Below are 20123 nucleotides of genomic sequence, written 5' to 3'. Positions count from 1 at the left end.
GGCTCGGAGGAAAAAGAAAGCGGAGCGCCTGTGCAACCTTTGGATTACTGTGATAAGACCCCCTCCGATACACTGTGTTTACTGTTGGAAAATGCGGATCTAATAGTACACCATGCACACACACACATGATCACACACCTGCACGCAGAGATATGACTTGCCTTCAGTCATGACTCCCACCCCCCTTCTCTCTGCACCGCCTGTAATGTCAGTCCCTTTTCGCAAATATCACACAGGTTGCCCACACACACACACACACACACAAAAAAAACAGCTATGTGTTACTTTTATTTCCACAAGACAGAGCCGACTTTTATGGTGATGCTTTAGGAGCAGAACAATGGGAAAGTTTGAGGCGCTCCCTCGGAGATTTGTCAGAAACGGTGAATAATTCTGCATAAATGGTAGGGAGAGAAGCGAAAAGCATCCACCAGGGAGGGAGAGAGACAAGAGGAGGCAGAGATGGAGGGAGGATGGAGGATGGAAGGGATCAAACGGAGCACGGCAAAACAAGTTTTTTTTTTTTTTTCCCTGCACCGACTGCACTCTGCGTGCGCGAGATAGGGAAGTTTGTGTATTTTTAGGAGGAAAGTCACGGAGTTGAGATAGAGAATGAGACAGGGCCAGAGTGTGGTTGTTTACCTGGATGCTGTACGTTAAGGCCACCGACTGGAACCTTTTCATTATTCAGGAACACAGACGAGACTAAAACACAGCTTTATACCTCCCTCTATCCCTCTATCTAACTCTGCATCCTTTATCTGGGCCTTTTTTTTTTTTTTTTTTTTTTTCCCCCCCCCCTTTCTGATTGAGATGTATGTGAACATCTATCTGATTGTGTTTTGTTGCCCGTGTTTGTGTTTGTGTTTGTACATAGGGCTGCAAACTGATCGAAACAGCCGACCAGGATCACACAGACTTCACCAAGTGTCTCGCAATCATGGTGGAGGAAATTAAGAGACGACAGTTACAGGTAAACATCGGCTACGAACGAAGCTCTCGGCCTTATTGATACAGTCATGAAAATATTGTCTGACATTTGGACTGCCAAAGGAATGGTCGATATAAAACAGCAACAATAACACAACGTATTCAGGAGGCCGTAAGGTGAGCTCATCTGAACACTAGAGCGGGGAGAAGCAGCTCACTTGGCTCTGTTTAAAAGTGCCTTCACTCTCACATTCACACTTTGTATATAGTTGGTTTCTTAAAAGCTCAGTTGTGTTGGTTTTGACTGAGAGAAGTGATTTTTCAAGGCATAAGCTGGAACAAGTAAAGCTCTCCTCTCACTCAGCCTTGGAGAGTTAAATGCCCCAAAGCGAGGAATTCAGTCCTTATGTACATGAGGATGAGTTGCTCAGAGGTCAATCGAGTTGGACTGTGGTCGACTGTGGGCAGATGCGAGGTGTGAGCGCGCGTGGGTGTTTGAATACGAAACAGTGTGCTGCGGGGAGGGGGACAAAACAAAACACGCACACTGCACATTCCCTGAGCCGCATTTACGCCTCCGCACACCAAATGCAAAGCAGAAGTGGTTTGCCTGAATTCAAATGTAATATGTTCCATTTGGTGTGATCCTTTTTTTTTTTTTTTTTGCAACACGTTTAAGCATTTCCTTACAAGCTTTTATCTCAGATTCTGATAAGATGCACGCCGGAGGAGTGAAGCTCTCGCGCCCTGCCAGCTGCTGCAGAGTCAGACACACGGCGATACGATCCGGAGACTGACTTCATTTTTATTCTGACTAACAAATGTCAGCCGAATGAGCCCAAACAGGCTTTCCTGTTCTGTATATGTATTGTATCAGTAAATCACCTCCTGTCCGTTTGTTTCCCACAACTCTGCCTGGGAGAGACAGGACACGGGGTATCCGTTTCTGACGTTCCAAAAGAGTTGCTAAAGTAAACTGACCTAGCTGTTCACATATATAGTACATGGGGGGGGGGGGGGGGGGGGGGGGGGGGTGTCTCCTGAGGTCTGATGTGACGTAGAAAAAAACCTTAAGGAAGTTACAGAGGAGAAAAAAACAGTCCACGACACGATGCTGCCATGTCGATGTTTGCCTTCTGATCAATGCTAGGCGTAGTTCAACAGTACCACACTATAAACGAGAGAGCGCAGAGCAAAAGGCTGACCGACAGACCACGTAACACAGCCGTGTAATAACAACTTGTTCGTACAGTCTATACACAGTACACCGCTCACAGGACATAAACGCCACCACCCTCTACCACTGACTCAAAAGGAATTCAACAGCTCACTCGGACCTGCTGCAGGAAAGATTCTTGAGGTCTGGCAGGAGAAACTCCAGGTGAAGCTCCTCCGGGAAATATCAGGAATTTTCTGCAAGTGTGAAAGCCCTATTAGACTCTGGTTGGAACTTTTATTCCTTCTTAAACGGTGTGAAATGAAATAAAAAGAGAATCACATTTCCGCCCATGCCCTGTTATTTTGTCGCCCACTTGTTTCTTGTTTATTTGTGGGATTGTGTTAGCCCCCCTGAATGTTTTTCCTCCACACAGCTTTGCCATCGATTTAGAGAATTTATCTTGTATTGTGTTCAGCGAAGTCACAAAGAATGGCATCAGAGGATTACGGTGGGTGGATGAGTGTGTGTCAGACATGCATTTAAGAGTGAGTCTATGTGTGTGTGTGTGTGTGTGTGTGTGTGTGTGTGTGTGTCTGTTGTCTTCTCTCAGCTCCGCCCTCGTGAGCTTCACTGTCCTTGCGTTACCATTGCAAGCATGACTTCTCTTTCGTATCTGTTTTCTCAGCCAATCAGAGCATGAACAGTCTGATCTGCGGTGCATGCTTGTTGAATTGTATCCATTTCGTTTCAGATTCTCCTTGCCCTGCTTGGATGTTTTTTTAGTCAACAAACTTAAAGAGGAACAAATAAGAATTCCAAACTGTTATACAGAGTTTAATATGCGTAGCCGACACAACTGAGGTTTCGATCCAAAGCCAGTGTGTCATTGGAAGCTGAAACACAAAACACGTTTTTTTTTCTCGACTCAATGCATTTTGTTCCTCTCTTTATTTATTTATTTTCAGTTTTTTGAACTTTGAGACTTTCTGTCCTCTGGTTTTGGCGACTCGCTGTGAATGTTTAAACGACGGATACCCTTCACTGACACTATTTACTGTGTGTTTCATCTCCCCCCCCACCTCCCCCCACCTCCCCAGCCCTCCCTCTGGAAGCAGCTTTGGTCGCGTCAGGCTTTTTCTTGTTTATAACTGAAAGCTCTTGTTAAGCGAAATGAAACTTGAAAATACCATGCGAGATGAATTTGTGAAGATGTCTTCAGTGACTCAAATGGTCCATATGGAGATCAAACCAGAAAGACTTAGGCAGGTTGTTGTGTTTAAATTGTGCAAAGACATTTTAGAGAAAAAAAAAAATCAGCTTCCGTGTTAATAAGCCAATCAACCCATCGCATTCTATTTTCATCTTCTCCATTATCCCGCTGCCACAGGGAACATAGTTCAGAGGGCCATGTTGTCAATTGTTGACGTTAAGTCACCAGCAATTTCAAACTTCACAAAAGTCCAATGAAGACATGTTTTTACTGTGTCGTGTGCATCATCCGAGTGAGGCTGGAGCAAAACAATAAATGATGCAGACGAAAGTCATTCATCCTCTTAATCTGCACTTTACGTGTGAAGTGAAAACACTGAAGCGAGTGTGATTGATGGTGTGGTGTTGGTTTTGGTTGCTGGTGTTACTGACAGTGGTCACCCTCTGACAGCACCTCTGCCCTCTACACTCTGTGGGGTTTAAAGCTGTCAGCTCGGGGGCTTGACTGTTCGGGGAGTTTGTTTAAGGACAGAACTGCTGAGAGCTGTAGATATTGTACTGAAGTGCTGGCTCAAACTTTAAATGGACCTAAGCTTCGCTCTAAGGCTGCCAGAAGTGGTAGTAGTTTTTTTTTTTTTTTTATGTAATTATCTTATCTGGTTCACTGTATTCACCTGCCAATTCATGACACTGACGTTGACCCTCTTTGTAGCGTCTCAAACGTGTTCTTTGATCTACCATTCATAGTTACCTCTCCTTCAGCTCAGTTTTCTCCCCAAGCTCCGAGTCCTTACCGTTTCTCTCTTTGAATCTTCAACTCTCCAAATGGCATTTGTTCTGCTTCTTGTTTTTTGTTTCTTCATTAAAAATTGAGGCTTGAGACATTTTATGTTTTTTCTTTTTGCCAGCAAAACTGAAATTATATTCTTTTCTTTTCTGCTTTACTGCTGCTGATCCTGTCAGACTTTTCTTTTAACAAAATCCAACAAACCCTTCCAGAAATCATTCCACTATATCAATCCTGTGTGTAATTCAATTCTGTGTGCTCCTCCAGGTGGATGCCATAGTGACACTGGGTGGCCTGGCGGGCAGATTGGACCAGATCATGGCATCTGTTGAAACTCTCTTTCACGCCGAGTCCATGACACAACTCCCTCTGTTGATCATTCAGGGGACGAGCCTGGCGTACCTGCTCAGACCTGTGAGTGGATTGTAACACACAGCCTTCACTTGAATGCATAACTCAATGTTGCAACTTTTTACAGTCCATTACCATGAAGAGAAATACAATCAAAGTAAATTAGATTTCAGCCCCAAAGCACATGTTGCTGTATCTGGTTCATTCAGACAAAAGTTGACTGATTAACTTTATTTAAAAGGTCACATATTGTTCCAAATACACTTTTCTGTGCTTTTCAAACACTTGTCTCCCTATTTCCTAAAAATGCTCCTCTCCATCTGTGCTCAAATGTGTGCTCAAACAGGCCGTTTGGAGATTTTACCTTCATGACATCACAAAGGGTGGTAGCCCCTCCCCCAGGTGGGTGACACTCCCACAACTAGGTGTTTGCTCTGACCTCTGAGTCTGCCTTCTCTCCATAAACTGTAGGGCATGATGCCAGAGAGCCAGAGACACCCAGGCCCTTCCAGAGAGGGGCGTGGTCAGAACCCGCTCATTTGCATTTAAAGCTACAGACACAGAAACAGCCTGTTCTGAGCGAGGCCGAAATACAGGATCAGGCGAGAAACTTCACAGATATATTCTGGAGGCCCTGAGACTTATTTGAACAGGTTGGAAAGGAGGATAATATGTGAACTTGAAAGCTACATAAAACAAGTTCACACAAAGCCATCCCCTGCTGTATATTTCCACCCTGCTGGGTGAACATTTTAGTCTCTTGTAATAACTACTCCTACTCTTAGTCATCCCTTCCCCTGCCAGCCCCTCTCTTCATGTTCTGTTCCCTCTCAGAAGTCTTTGTTTTCTTTCTGTGCTTCCATCTTGATTGGAGTGTTGAACACTTTGTCTTGGTTAAGTAATCATTTTAAGTACCAGCCCCCCCACCACACACACACACACACACACACAAAAACACAAACACTTCTGCTCTTATGGTGCCCCAAATTGCTGTTGTGTGTGTGTGTGAGAGAGAGAGTCTCTTTGATGCCTAAAAATTGTTTTCCCTGAATGCCAGCCACTTTCTCATGCTCCTTAGTTGATTGAGTTTACAAGTGGGCCAAGCAGCCAGCTTATGGGATGCACACCCCACCTTCATTTTTTTTTATCCAGTGGTGTTTATTTGCAGTATGCTCAGGACAAACCACTAACTGTCACTTCCTGGTGACACCTTGTAATACATTAAGTAAACCTTCCTCCCTACGACTCGTCATTATTCCAAAGGCGCGTTGTCATTCGCTGCTTCATACCTCAACACCTCCAATTAATCTTACTTCAGTGAGGCTAAATTAAGCTTGTTTGTCAACACAGCTCCAATTTGCTCGCGACTGATGAACGCATACGGCTGTGCGTGAAGGTGAATGCAACCTTTAAAAGACCCTGTGCTGTTTGTACACGTTACATCTGCAACAAAGTATGTACACCTTTTGACAAATAATCCCAGCACCCATATTCAATGCAATCACAGCTTGGTTACTGGCTTAGCTCTGGGATAGAGTGGTACAATCAGTAGGATAACACATTAAGACATAAAAAAAAAAAAACTTCACTAAGGATTTGAAATAAAGACAGTGTTGGTAAAAACGCAGCTCAGGTAGAGCTAAGGAGGTGAAAACACCAGAACACATCACTTCACAGACTCAGCTCAATTATACCAATCATTAGACCAATGATTCAATTTAGAAAAGTGAACAAATGTGGATGATGTAACCGTGAAATAGCAACAACAACGAAAAAAAATTCAGTCACTTATCAAACCTATATGCCTTTAAATGAATGCTTCGTGACGATGCAAAGACTGCAGGATAGATCGTCAAAAGCCCCTACACCACAGGAAGTAGATCTCAAGGTGATGCTATTTACTCAATATGGATGTCAAAGAAAAAGGAAAAAATGTCCTCACTTCATCTCTTTTCTTTCTTGTCCTGTTTGCTCTATTGAGTCTGAGGTTTTAAATGTAGCTAAGGTACCATGCTTGTCTTTTTAAGATACAAAGCCTTCCCTCCGTGTTGTGGGACATCCAGCCCAGCACTCTATCGGCCCAAATCAGTGCCATAAATCATTCTGTGCTCGCACACACAGTCCAGGTCAAATACACAGACTTGTTTTCCTGATGCCCTTTAACAAACTGAAACTTGTCAGGGAGAGAGCTGATTTAAATGACAAAGTGTAAAAACCTCAGGTCCCTTCTTCCCCTTGCTCAGCTTAAAAGTTGCTACGTTAGTTAGCGACTCGCAGTGTAACAATCAGAAAGAACCATGCTCCTTCCCTGGGCTGAGTGCCCTTTGTACTTCATGTCCAGATATGAAAGCCCTAGTTTCTCCTTCTCTCTGTTGCTCACTCACTGTCTCACACACAATCTAAACCCTGTCCTAAGAAATACAACATGTTGGATTGTGTTTATTCATTTAGCGTGATGTATTTGCTGTATTAGTCTGCATGATCTTCTTAAGATGGGCTCTCAATCAACATAATAAAAGATGACATTTAGGCTGGCGAGGAATCATGGGAGTTCTCTCTGCTAATTGTATCTGCCATGGTTGCGATGACAAAAAAACATCCCATTACCACTATCAAATTAGAGATTTCTCTTTGTGCATTGTAGGAAATATTGAAGGTAATACAAGCAGTAGCGTTTCTGTGTGTGAAAAATTGGTGGGGCGCAACCCCTTTATGATAAGATAGACAAGGAAATTGACATTACTCTCTGGACTAATGCCTTCTTTTAATTTTACACATGTCAAGGGGTCATTTATGGTTTAAAAAAATACTATGCAGAGTGCCTTGTCAAATGTTACATACATAAACAAACACTCTCTCTCTCTCACACACACACACAATCTTTCTCCGACACAAACACTCATCAGTTGTCTCGTCAGTCTGTACAGCGACAAAGGATGTCTCGCCCATTTGTTTGACTATCTCCTCCCTGTACACTTCGTACATGCAGTCTAACAGTTTGTTTTGAATGGTGCTGGTTGTCCCTTTGAATATGGGCTGAGCATCATTCTGCCTCTGAAGCCTCCAATCGCCCTCACTCATGGTCTCAAAAATACAACGGAAAATGCCTGTCCGCCAACTCGTCATGGCCCCCGCAGTTTAGCATTTTCCACAAAGTTTAATACAGGTGATTATCCGAATGAGCACATACCTGTTCTCCTCCACCTGTTGTTATGCTGCTCAATGGATCGCCTGTCAACACATTTGAGCGGCCACATTTACTGTTCCAAGTAATCCCAGTTTCACCACACACTCCTGCAGACTCCTGCTGTTCTCATGTTTTGAGATCTTTGAACTCCATCCTCGCCGAATAGCAAACACGGAAAACAGAAGAGCGCCTTCTTCTCGGTGCTAACTGTTAGCCACTTTTTCTTTGAGAACCAATCCACATTAAATCCGCAATTTGTTTTACCGGTAGTTTGGGTGATGACAATATCCATCGGTTGGAATGCTCCATTGCACTTTACCTCCAACCTCTCCTGCTAATTCACGGTTTCAAAACTGTGCTCCAATAAGAAATCCACTTTATTTATCTTCACAACTTCGCTAGCTTTTAAATCCTCCTGCTTGTGGACTAAGTCATCGATACAGTCACAGACAGTCAGCCGGTCCCTTTTGAATAATCAGCCAATCAAATCTAAAAGAACGCATGACGTTTCATTAGGGCTACGAGCTTATACTTGTCATATTTTTAATTGGATTTACATTACATAGACAAACACTCTGCGCATGTGTATTAGCATTTCCCCCGTGTAATACACATTGCACTGTGCCGGCCCCTCGGCCAGCGTAGCTCAACTGCAGACACAAACCGGAGTATTTAAACTTTATTTTTAGTTAGAAATGAAAAAAAAAAATAGAAATAATCCGATGCAAATTATGAAAAATGCTTATCATAGCTAATACCGTATGACAATATGTAACAAATAATGATAACTTGATTTGTTTGCACAGTTCTTTCTGACGCTATATATATATATATATATACATTTATAAAGATATGTTAATATAAAGATTTAAATGAAATTTGATGTTATACGTTTAAAGCTTATATGGCAGTTTTGTAAACTGCAGATATTCAATGGAAAAAAATTGAATAAACAATTTATTATTTGCTTTTCTTAGTCAGTAAACAGTGTGCACATTCACAACACTGAAGTGTTACTCTGTGCATGTTTTGTGTACGTTTTTACTTAAGAGAAACTTTATTTTATATTTCTACAATCCAGGATCAGACGCGCTGCATTCACTGTCAAGTCATTCTTCAGTCTGGAGAGTGGGACACCACTTTGCAGTGAAACTGTGACATTTAGAAATGATGTTCACGCTTATTTTCTCTGTAAATCACTTCACCATGCCACAAATACATTTTATATCTCTACCTAAGACTTCTGAACTCCTAGAACCTTCCTCCTCTGCTGACAGACTACAATGCACAATCATTCTGAGTGTTTGCCGTATGGTGCAAGTGTAAAGCTAAGTTTATAAAGTCATAGTAGGTCAGCATCAAACGATGGGACACAACAGTTAAATAGACTTAAAAACAGTAATGTAATCCTTATTAATGTGGGAAGGATTGATGACAGCAATTATTCATTTGAATGTGTTTCTCATTTGGGATTACAGAAGGTTTTTAAAGTGTTGTTTCTCTCTGTGTCAGCAGGGCAGCCACAGACTGGGGGTGAACACAGGTGTGGAGGGAGACTGGTGCAGCCTCATCCCAGTAGGGGGACCCTGCATAACGACAACCACTGGACTCAAGTGGAACCTGAGTGAGTGCTCTTTTTTTTTTTTTTTTTAAAGACTTAGTCTGGATTTCTGACAACATAAAGATGCAAACCAAGTCCAAAAATTGAAAGAAGAAAGGGGGGGGGGGGGGGGGGGGGAGAGAACCTTCTCATTTTAATGCTAAGCCCTCGTGTTTTCTTCATATGCTATGCTTTCACACTGACTCGCTCTGAGTTGAATTCCCCTAACCCTCCAGATGCATATTTAAAAGACTGACAGAAATATTTATGTTGATTTTAAAGTTCTAGGACTGAAGAGGGAAAGCTTCTCACAAAGTTTGGAAGAGCACTCTGGTCAAATCAATCTGCCGTTTTAAAAGTTTCATGGCTTGAAGACACTCGTGACACAAGATGGGGTTTTTTTTCTTTTCGCATTGTGAGAAAATGTAATCAGACACCAACCTGAGGACTCCTGGGTTCTTACCCTTCTGTAAGGCTGATCTCCAGCTGTGTTCTTAATGAGTCGGCACAGACAACCAGTGTGAGAGCAGCCTGGACCCTCCAGGTTGCGTCAGTGCCTTGGTGGGGTTTCCATTCACACAGTATCAGGGAGACTCTCCACCTGAGCGAGCACGCTTTGCGTGTGTGAGCTTGTTAAAACATGTCTGTGGGAGTGTGTTTGTGTGTCTAATCCTGTGTGTTGTATACTCAGCACACCTGTAAAGATGGCCTTCCGGGTGGTAATGAGAGGGGCTTTATACATGAGAGTCCTATGCAGATTAGCCAGCGAAAACAAGATGCCTGATTAATCACATGCATATTAAAAAAGCTGCTGGAATGATTTCCCATCGGGGTTCAGACGAAAGGACAAGAATGTGAAGTTCCGCTCTTACTTCCTGCATCCACTTTTCTGTACAGTGTTTCTGAATATCGTTTGATGCACTGAAGTTCATTTTTACTCTTTAATGTGCGCATGCAGGGTTCTAGTGTACTTTCTCAGGGGCCCGAATCAGCTCTGTGCTACTCGGGGATGGCAGTCAGACTCTTTAGAAGTCCAAAGAAATGATCTCCCCACACTTGGGTTCAAAGGCTCTCTGTGATTTAAAATATATGATTGTTCTATAAAGAAAGAGGTTCAGGCTGTCAGCCATTACTTCCTCTCTGGACCCAAAGGAGAATGGTTTGGGGGTTTTTTTTGTTTTTTTTTGCATGTAGAGCTTGTTTTAACTTTTGCTTTAAAGTCTAAAATTCTGTAATGATTCATAATGTTTTGATACAGAGTGTACATTAGGGATGAGAACTCAGTTATTGAGCTTTTTTTTTCTCTACTCCAAGGGAATGTGCAGGGTGAGCTGCAGTACCCCATCACTAAGTGAATCATATCAGGGCTCCGCTTCTTCACTACTTTATCAATTATTTCTGCTGTTGTCCTTTTTTCAGACACTGTTTAAACCATCTGTCTATCTATCCAGCAGAATCTTTTTTTTCTCTTGACATAAAACATCAATGCAGTAAGATTCTGATTCTGAAAAGATCCAATAAAATAAAACATAAATATAAATATATTTAAAAATAAATAAATATGGAGTTAAAACTTTTTTTTTTTTTTTGAATGTTCGTAGATTATTTAAATCAAAGGCGATCTGAAGTATTTCATAGATTATAACACAGTGTACATTTGGCTTAGAAATATAACCAAACTTGTGAACAGACACTGAACACTTAGCAGGCAGTGACTGATGAGCCAAAAAAAAAAAAAAAAAAAAAGATGATTTTTGAATAGATTTTGAATCTCATAAGATTAGAATCATAAATAGACTTTTTTTTCCCATCTCTAGTGTTGGGCGTTATCAGAGGTGCTGCTTGTCAAACAGCAAGGCAGGCAACTGCTTGGCGCCCCTGGCCACTACAAGGCCCCCAAGCTCAACAAACTTTAGAAGCACAGCAGAGGTTTGAAATGTGCACATTTTGAAATGACAGTAGAAAACCTCCCATCTGATAGCACTCACTTTCAATGCTCTGCATATTAATGCAAAAACCCAAATGTGTCAATGAAGGAAAATTAAGGGGAATTATCAGGGAGTGAATAATAATATTAAAGTTGGTTGGAGGGGCCACCAATGGCCCTAGAATCACCACTGGGTGTTATAATAATGACATAATAAAAGATTAAAAATGATGTGTGCAGCCAGCCATGTGCTGACTGTAAGATAAAGCCCTTTGTTTGAAATGGTTCAAACCAAAGTATAGGGGTTCATTAGCCCGCATTAAATGTCATATTAAAAGAATTTCCCTCAGGGGACAACCAATAAACTAACATCTTATGTTGAAGAGGTCATAAGGCAGTAGATTCTGTTGAGATTTATTTCCATTATTTCAAACCGAAGGTAGTTAAAGAACACCATATCCACCCTGAAGTTTGTCATTGAATGTATCAAGCCAAATTGGGAAAAATCTCAGAATCACCAGAAGCGAATACGTACAGTCCTGTTTCCATCAAGTGGTCCGGTTTGGTTCTAATACAGTAAACCCTGAACTTGCCAACCGTAGCCTCACACATCCCTAAATCACAGCAGCGTGACTTTGTTTAGACAGTCAATAAATTCAACGAAGAAGAAGAATGTGAGACAGTGAACAAAGATCAAGGATTCCCAGGAAGGTCTGCGTCTCTGAGGCAAAAAACAAAAAGAGCCTTATAATGACTGTGCTGTCGCACAGGAAGGGACAATTCTTTCAACCAATCAACAGACTGCAGTGTGTCCAGCTTCAACCTTTAGGGACAGATCGGTACGCTTGGCACCCCAACAGAAGGGTACCAAAAATAGGAGGGTATGTATAAAGTTTCTGAATAATGGTCCACACACAGCAGAGGATAGTTTAAGACTCTTTAGCTAAATTTCAGGTAGCATCACAATATCTGGTGCCCGCTCTCACAGCCCCGTCCTTCTTTTCTTGGATTTCTAACCTATATCCTCTAACATGAACTCAGAGGGCCCCCTTGTGGGCTGAACAGAACATTACCAAACTCTAACGTCACAGCCATAAAACAGAAATATTACACTATAGATCAGTTCTTTTGGTACCCTCACCAGGCCTGGGCAATGTGACTACAAATATTACCACGATAAAAGATGTCATATCAGTCGATATCGATATTTACCACGATAAATGTTAAATCATGGATTCTTTAACATTTAAAAGCAGATTTTTGCTCCTGAGTGAAAGTTGAAGAAACCAGATGGTTCATTATGGTTAAATTATTCTTTATTGCCAAACTTTAATTTAACAGTGTCATTTCACCGTCATAGGCTCAGTGCGCGGAGCTGGAAACACTGGTATGACAGTTAGCACTTACTGGCCCGTTGCTTTCTGAGGGTCCACACTAACACTGTTTATATTATTTACAGTACGCTCCACACTAACACTGTTTATATTATTTACAGTACGCTCCACACTAACACTGTTTATATTATTTACAGTACGCTCCACACTAACACTGGTTTGGGACGTTTGGTCATCTCTTTCCTTCAGTGTGTTTATAACGGCTCATGTTGTGTCAAACAGGGAAACATCTGTTAATGTTGCCCGTCTTAGCTGCACAGTTAAAAGAGCATATTCCTCGTTTTTTGTCGGACTGTAAATATCGAAAAAATGTCTCCAAACTCCTGAAGTTGGGCGTCCTTTGTTGTCGACTTATCAACGTCTGTAAGCCCGCCTTCCCACATCTTTTTCTTCTCCTCTTTAATGTCGGGCAGCAACCAGCGTCTAATGCACAGTCGTTTCCCGGTGGTTCGGCAGTGTAATTACAGCTTAAAATCTATTGAACTTTTATCAAACTTTTTTTTACCTATTGTAAGAAAAATGACAGTATATTGCGATAATTATTGTTATCGTTTTATCGCACAGGCCTATCCCTTGACAACTTTTGACAATGGAAACACCAATAAATGTGTATCGTACTGAACCGAACTTCAAGTCTCCTGTATGTAGATGCAACAGATTCCCCAGGTAAGAAAGGTTTGTTCAAAACAGCTTGTAAAATGTGCTTTTGTACTTCATTCTAAATGACTCGTCTAAGACACCAGACCGATGTGAACTAGTGGAGCCTTAAGAGCACACGGGTTGATGGCTTGTGGAGCACGGAGAAAGGAGATACTGCTGGCAGCAAAGTCAACTCCTGAAAGTCAGGACAAAAGCATCTGTTCAGAAAAAAGCCCTGCAGGCAACTTGCACATAATGAAGGATGGGTTGAAGCCGAGAAGATTGAATGCATTTGAATTAGGTGTTAGAAAAAGAAAAAAAAAATTACAGGTACAAGAAGAGGGGAAAGTTGATGCGGGAGCTTGAGAGCTCAGCTTCTTGTCAGTCTTGTAAAACTGACATTAGGGGCGATTAGCGAACCATTTTTGACCGGTTCTCATCCCCGTTACAATCACCAGTGTTTTTAGTTGGCTCTTTTTTTTGTTAATTCAACACCTTAAAAACCAAATAGAAGCATGCAACACCTCATTGCCTATGCCTTAATGTTTGAGCACAGTTTAAACTGAATGTTGATGCTACTGCAGCTGCACGGGAGATACAGCTGTTGTGAAAACATGATAGGTTGTGATTTTGTTTTTGTCATATTGCCTCGAGCAGTAGACGTTGAATGCGCAGGCTTTGTTTAATTATTTATCAGAACTTCCAACCTGTTGGGCAGTGAGAGAGAAGAGAAGAGGAGGATCGGGCCTCCGTCTCACGTTCTCTCTCATTATTCGAAGCCGTGACGGCTGATTGTTATCAGCCTTCTGTGTGTTACATTCTTTTTTAGTCATGCCTCCTTGAAATCCCCCCCTGGGGAAAAATGTCAGTAAATACCGTCTGTGCACATACAGTATATATTGCTTCTGCTTGTGGTTGTAAATGAGTGACCTTGAAACCTTCTCGTTTCAAAGCGCACGCTGGCTCATTGTCTTATTCCTAAATGAAATCAATGTTTACATTTCATGCTCCTGTTTTGCATTCACACAAGCCTCGTCTTTCCAATCACATGTAATAATAAATCACAGGGTCGACTCCACTCGAGTCATCCAGCTAAAATTTATATTACTATATTATCTAAATACAACAAAGTATTAGGCTCTTGAGAATATTTGTTGGACATGGCCATCTTTAGGAAGGTGCCTTTCCTTCTCTGTAAAGCAGCTGTCAGCGTCACTCTACTCTTCCTTGAAATATGTAATATTTATAGTATTACAAGACCGAGGACCAATCAGATCCATCCATTGTTTCAGGCTCAGTTGACTTTTCTTTTTTTTACTTTTATTTAAGAGACAGGACAATGGATAGTTTGGAAATAGAGAGAGAGAGAGACAGAGAGAGAGAGAGAGTCTTTTTGATTGCTTTAAACTCTTTGCATTTTACTTGATATAAAAAGATTGAAGTGAACGCCCTCCCCCCCTGTAAAAATGTGTGTGACTGGCGGGGTTCTTAGGCTATGGAAAAAAAAATGGTTGTATTTCTCACACTCCACCTAAGACTCCAATGCTCTGACCAGGGTTAACAGGTTAGTATGTGAGCAAGGACTAGTCATCCCCGAGCAGCACACAGAACAGCTGAGTGAGAAGAAACAGGAAAAGGAAGCTTGGAAGAAACAAAAGACGGGGTTGGCAGGGAAGGAGCGACTAAAGGAGAAAAAAAGAGGGATTTTCGGAGAGCGGAGGTTGAAACCAGATTGTGGATGTTATGACACATGAGAGGGAGCGAGACAGAGATGGCAGGCGTCGTTCTTTTGATGTGAAGGATCCTGACACGCAGCAGGAAGCGGGGGATTAGAGAAAGTTTTGGGAGCTTTAAGCAGGAAACTATATGCATACGCATCTACAGATGACTCTGCTGAACTTTTTTTATAACACCTGCTGATGGTTTTTGACGCTCACTGTCGTTCCAATCATTAAATTCCTGATTACAAAAGATCTTTTCTCTGCAGTCCACGCTTGTCTTCGTTGTCTGATATTCACAGAAATACAAACAACACTTAAAATACTGTACATTAATGAGACCTCAATTCTAGAGGAACAAACAGATTGTTGACTGGACAGATCAGCGCCTTCCACCAATCTGTAAACTTAGAGTAAGAGCCAGCAGCCAGTCCAAGGATTACGACTGGCCCTGCATCCCTAAGCAGCATTTATCCCTCTCTGCTGCCATCGTGTTCATTTTCACCTGAAGCCTCGGAAGCTTCCCTGCTGATTTCCACCAGAAGAGCTGAAACAAAAGAAACTGCAGCCTCACACTGTATTCCTTAACCCTAAAATACAAAATTATTAAAACATGCTGTGTAGTTTGGGACATCAATGTGGACTCTAAATGAACCCCATACTGCGTAAGTTGAGTTTTCTACAGAGAGATCTGACTTTCTTCTTTTTTTTGGCTCAATAATAAAGTTCAAGCTCACAAAGCGGTTCAGTTCTCATGAGAAGTTTAAACAGACAGTGAATAAAAGCTCTGAAAGGTAAATCTTTTTCAGGTCTTTAGCACTAACCCTCAGGCTTCTACTACAGACTTTTCTTTTTAGTTCTGGATGCAAAAGTGTAGGGTCGATTTAATCTGGGTTTGAAGATGATCATATTTGAAGTCTAGCAGGGTCAGTAATGGTCAGCATAATGCATTGTGAAATTGCATGCGTTCCTTATGAAGTAAAAACATCAAAAATTCCAGCTGTAAGTTCTCCTTTCTGGAAGCTTAAACTGTGGCGGCTCTGACCCTTTTTTTTTTTTTTTTCCTAATTCCCCTCTCTTTATGAGGTTCAAAGTGGGTTGCTGATATCAATAATTATGCAAAATAAGGGTGCGCTCTTTGCCCTCTTGATTGGTCATGCCTAGACTCATCCACTCAGACTGGGCTCTTGTCAGCCGGGCTCTGATTGTTGATTGGAGTTGCCTGCAGTTACATTTTAAGACTCCGGCCAATTTGTTTGCTGTAAGTACCCCTAACCTCCACTTTTCCCTGCTGATTTTCTCCGCTCGTGTGCTTTCCATTGCCCTTGCTCTGCCCTGCAGAAAACGAGCGCCAGTGGGCCCGCCCGACTGTAACATTAATCTCACATAAAGAGACCCCACCGAGTCTCCACAGCTACTGACGTGCTCAGCTACAGCACAGAAATCTTCTGATAATGTACGTCTCTCTTTGTAAATAGATGATTTGATGTACACTCTCTAACCTGGATTTATTTACTCTGATTACGTTTGGCAGGGTGTGGCAATAAATCTTGGAGAGATATATCCAGTTCATCACACACACACACACACACACACACACACACACACACACACACACACACACACACACACACACACACACACACACACACACACACACACACACACACACACACACACACACACACACACACACACACACACACACACACACACACACACACACACACACACAGTAAGTGCTGCAGCAGTGATGTGACAGATCAGAATTTTTACGTGCACTATTCATCCCTGCTAGGTAACGAGTGCCAAACCCATGAAGCCAAAGTCATTAGTGCTTTCTTTTGCGTCCTTTGAAGCATCAGGGAGGCCACATTCTACCGTCTATCGGTTTAGACAACAAAGTGTTACCAAAAAGACCTGCAATGCCAAACACACAGACCCAGATCAAAGTGAAAATGAAAAGCTTTTTTCAAAGCGTGCCCAGAAAGGACATGAATACATTCAACCCACCAGAGTCCTCAGTTATTTATAACACAACAGATTTAATACATTAACAGCTCAAGTGCATAGGGTTTGCTTATGTAACTGCTCGATGTCAAGTTCTTTTATTATTCCGTGTGTACAAGTTTCCCTGAGATGGTTCAAATGTGCCATCGTTTGCAGAGTTTGATATTAGACCTCAACACCACTCTAGGTTGGATGAGGGAAGGAGATGAAGCTTATTTTGAACTTTAAGCAGATGTACAGGTCAGACCATCTTTCCGGGCTTTACTCGGAGGCACTATTTTTGTCGCCCTGGAGCCCCAGCATAGAACCGAAAACATTTGTTTTTTGGCGACACCTTCACTAAACTGAAGCCTCCACTCTTCTTCCAGCAACACACCTCCAACTCCTCTCCATTCACATGAAGGACCAATCAAATAGACACATTTGTCCTATGCTGCATTGTTGTGTTAGTAGGGATGACGCGATTCACTCAATTTACGAGAAGCTTCACGATACCATTCTCTAATTTATTTTACAAAATGAGACTGATTATGACACGGTGGCGCCTCCTCAATTTCCAAATCTTGCTCTGCAGTTGCCATGACAACGCCTTCATGTTACCAACTGCCTGTGCTCTACAGATGCTCACATAACGTTAGTCAGATGGCGCCCTCTGCTGTTTGAAAAAGTATTGCGATTAATTGTTTTAGAGGAGCCTCACAATTTAATCTTTACATCCATATCTGTTTAAGTTAGGACACTTTCGTTAGCTCGTAGCTTCAAGTCGCATGTAGCCATGATCTTAAAACGCTAACGCGACTTTCCAATTGGCAGTGAGTAGCTTTTCTCCAGTCGTCGACTAAAACCGCTTTCGTACATAAGAGGACAAGCCGGCCATGATGTAAACACAGCTGCGACAACAACACAGCCAGCTCGGGAGTCACTCTTCTCACTTATTGCAGACAGTCGTGATTAAGAGAGTATTTCTGATGTATTTGTGTATGAAATGTCGCACGTTCTTCCGTTAACTGGTTTTTTTTGGGTACATCCTCTGCATACGAAGAAGTCAACTTTTTATAAAACCATGACATTATTATGCAAGTATAAAGTAAAGTTGAAAACACTTCTAGAGGGAAAAGTTGGTGGGTTTGCCAAACTTGAAGGCTGCAGTGCATTTCAGAACTCTTATTGAAGAGATGTTCTTTGAAAATTCTCAAATATTTTAAAAGCCTTACACTTTCACAAGGTTTTCTCTCTTATCTGAGGTTTCCCTTTTCTTTGCCTTTACGGCGTTTCTTCAGTAGAATTATTCAGCACATTTACATTAGTGATAATAAGAGTTTCATTTGGGCGGGGAAGCTTTCTTTGGCAGACATTGAAAGCACCCATAAATACCTCACATCTTTACTCATTAGACAGACGAATGCAGAGTGAAGGACGTTCTGAAAAAGACCGTCTGGATTCAAGAAGACGAAGGAATGTTTCAAATCAAATCAACTGTACAGAATTCCACCAGCAGAGATGTTTAAATGTTTAAATGTTTTTATTGACAATCTCAACCTATGATGACTTTGTCAGTCCAATCTGTGCTGCTGCTGTCAAAAGGACTGGATGTCGGTTACACCTCAAGTCAGACCTACAGTGACCATCAGAGGTAACTAATCCCATTCATTAACATTCACACGCCGTCGACGAAGCAACAGGAACAACTTGAAAAGTGTCTTGCCCAGGGACGCTTTGGACATGTAGCTACAGGAGAGTGGCCACTGCTGCCTCGATTTTACAACGCGCTTGTATTCAAGTTGAAATCGTCCAACTTGCGTACCTCTTTTGCTGTTCTGACACTGTTGCGTAATAAGAGTCGGCGTCTGTGGGGGCAATTTTCTGGCTTTTCTAAGAAGCATACAATCTAAAAACTCCAAACAAGTCCGGTTGTTTAGAAAGACAAAGGCGAGCTTGGAAGCCTGGGTCTAAATGACCGACACTCACTTCATACTTCTCTCATTGTCTACCTCCGACATGTTCCTTAAAAAGCAAAAGGGATGCTGGAGCTTTAATAGATGGATGGAAATCGACTAAAGCCCTTAAATAGGATCATGTGTGTGTGTTATGCGCATGCATGCAGCTGAAAATCCTCCTCAGTCCTTTTGTCTGGGACTCAACCCTCTCTTATCTGACAGCTTCATATTAAAACACATTCAACCTCCAGCAGCAGAGGCATGACTTCTGGCACTGTGCCTGAGTGTGTGCATTTGTTAAAACCCACTTGGTCATGGGTTCTTTTTTTTTTGCATTGTATGGATCCTAACAGCATTGTATGGATCCTAACAGCATTGTATGGATCCTAACGAACAACAAAGTAGAATCCTTGTCATCCAAATCACGCCTCGTCCCCACATCGTGTGAGTGCTTGTTTTTTCTACATTGTGTGCCTTTGTTTCGTGAAAATACAGATTGCTCATGCATATGTGCAAATTGTTTCCTTCGGCTCTTCGGATTCATTTCCTTATATGTATTGGTGTGTGTGTGTGTGTGTGTGTGTGTGTGTGTGTGTGTGTGGTGTGACACATAGCAATAAAAAACATCCGTTGACGATGAACAATGGCTGTCAGCCCACTGATGATAGAAAGGCCGAGATTTCCGTTCAGCTTGATATGCAAAGAGGCTGCCTGTGCTCCACAACACTGTTCCTTATAACACTCGCTCGATCAGGCTCTAAAATCCATGCACTCATGAGCATGGACACACAATAAAGAACACATGCACGCCAGACTTAGGCAATAGAACTAAAGAATACAAATATTAGGCAGTGTGCGTGCTTTTACAATATCAAGATCTGTCTCACTGAATCTTCACGTGTGTTAAAAGTGTTGTTCATTAGAGGCAGGCTTAACTCAGGATCAAAGGTTTGCTTTTGAGTTCTACAAAGTGAGCACATTTTTAAGAACTATTTAGTAACCTTAAAAAAGGAGTTTGTGTCCTGACCATAGACTGTGAATGGACTGAGTCACCCGTCTCACCCGGGCTCTTCAGCGAAAGCCTCCATGCTGGACATCCTGTCTCAGTCTCGACTTGACGACAGGCTGCAGAGCTGGAGCTGAGGCGGGTTTTTAAGCCTCCTGACCGACCGCTACATCGCGCCCGTCTGTCATTCATGTCAGCATATATATATATATATATATATATATATATATATATATATAAATAAATGGATGTGTATGTAACTTCCGGGC

At 41.9% G+C, this 20123-nt stretch overlaps 1 protein-coding gene and 1 long non-coding RNA gene across 11 annotated transcripts in view; one reads left to right on the top strand and one right to left on the bottom strand.

Moving 5' to 3' along the window:
* The window catches only part of tpk1 (thiamin pyrophosphokinase 1), a 51579-nt gene that overhangs the window by 21677 nt on the left and 9779 nt on the right, over positions 1-20123 (top strand). For 8 of the 10 annotated variants that reach the window (XM_079361390.1, XM_079361388.1, XM_079361394.1 and 5 more), the window contains 3 exons: positions 878-973; positions 4353-4499; positions 9139-9247. In XM_079361390.1, the coding sequence (XP_079217516.1) occupies positions 878-973; positions 4353-4499; positions 9139-9247 (352 nt within the window). The other 2 variants (XM_079361397.1, XM_079361393.1) reach the window with 2 other exon arrangements.
* Positions 1-20123, bottom strand: part of LOC306835023 — a 75239-nt gene that overhangs the window by 47060 nt on the left and 8056 nt on the right. The window lies entirely within an intron of this gene.

The sequence above is a fragment of the Symphodus melops genome (genome assembly GCF_947650265.1).
Source record: "Symphodus melops genome assembly, chromosome: 14".
In the NCBI taxonomy this organism is placed as follows: domain Eukaryota; kingdom Metazoa; phylum Chordata; class Actinopteri; order Labriformes; family Labridae; genus Symphodus; species Symphodus melops.
This window is presented reverse-complemented; position numbering and strand designations above follow the sequence as displayed.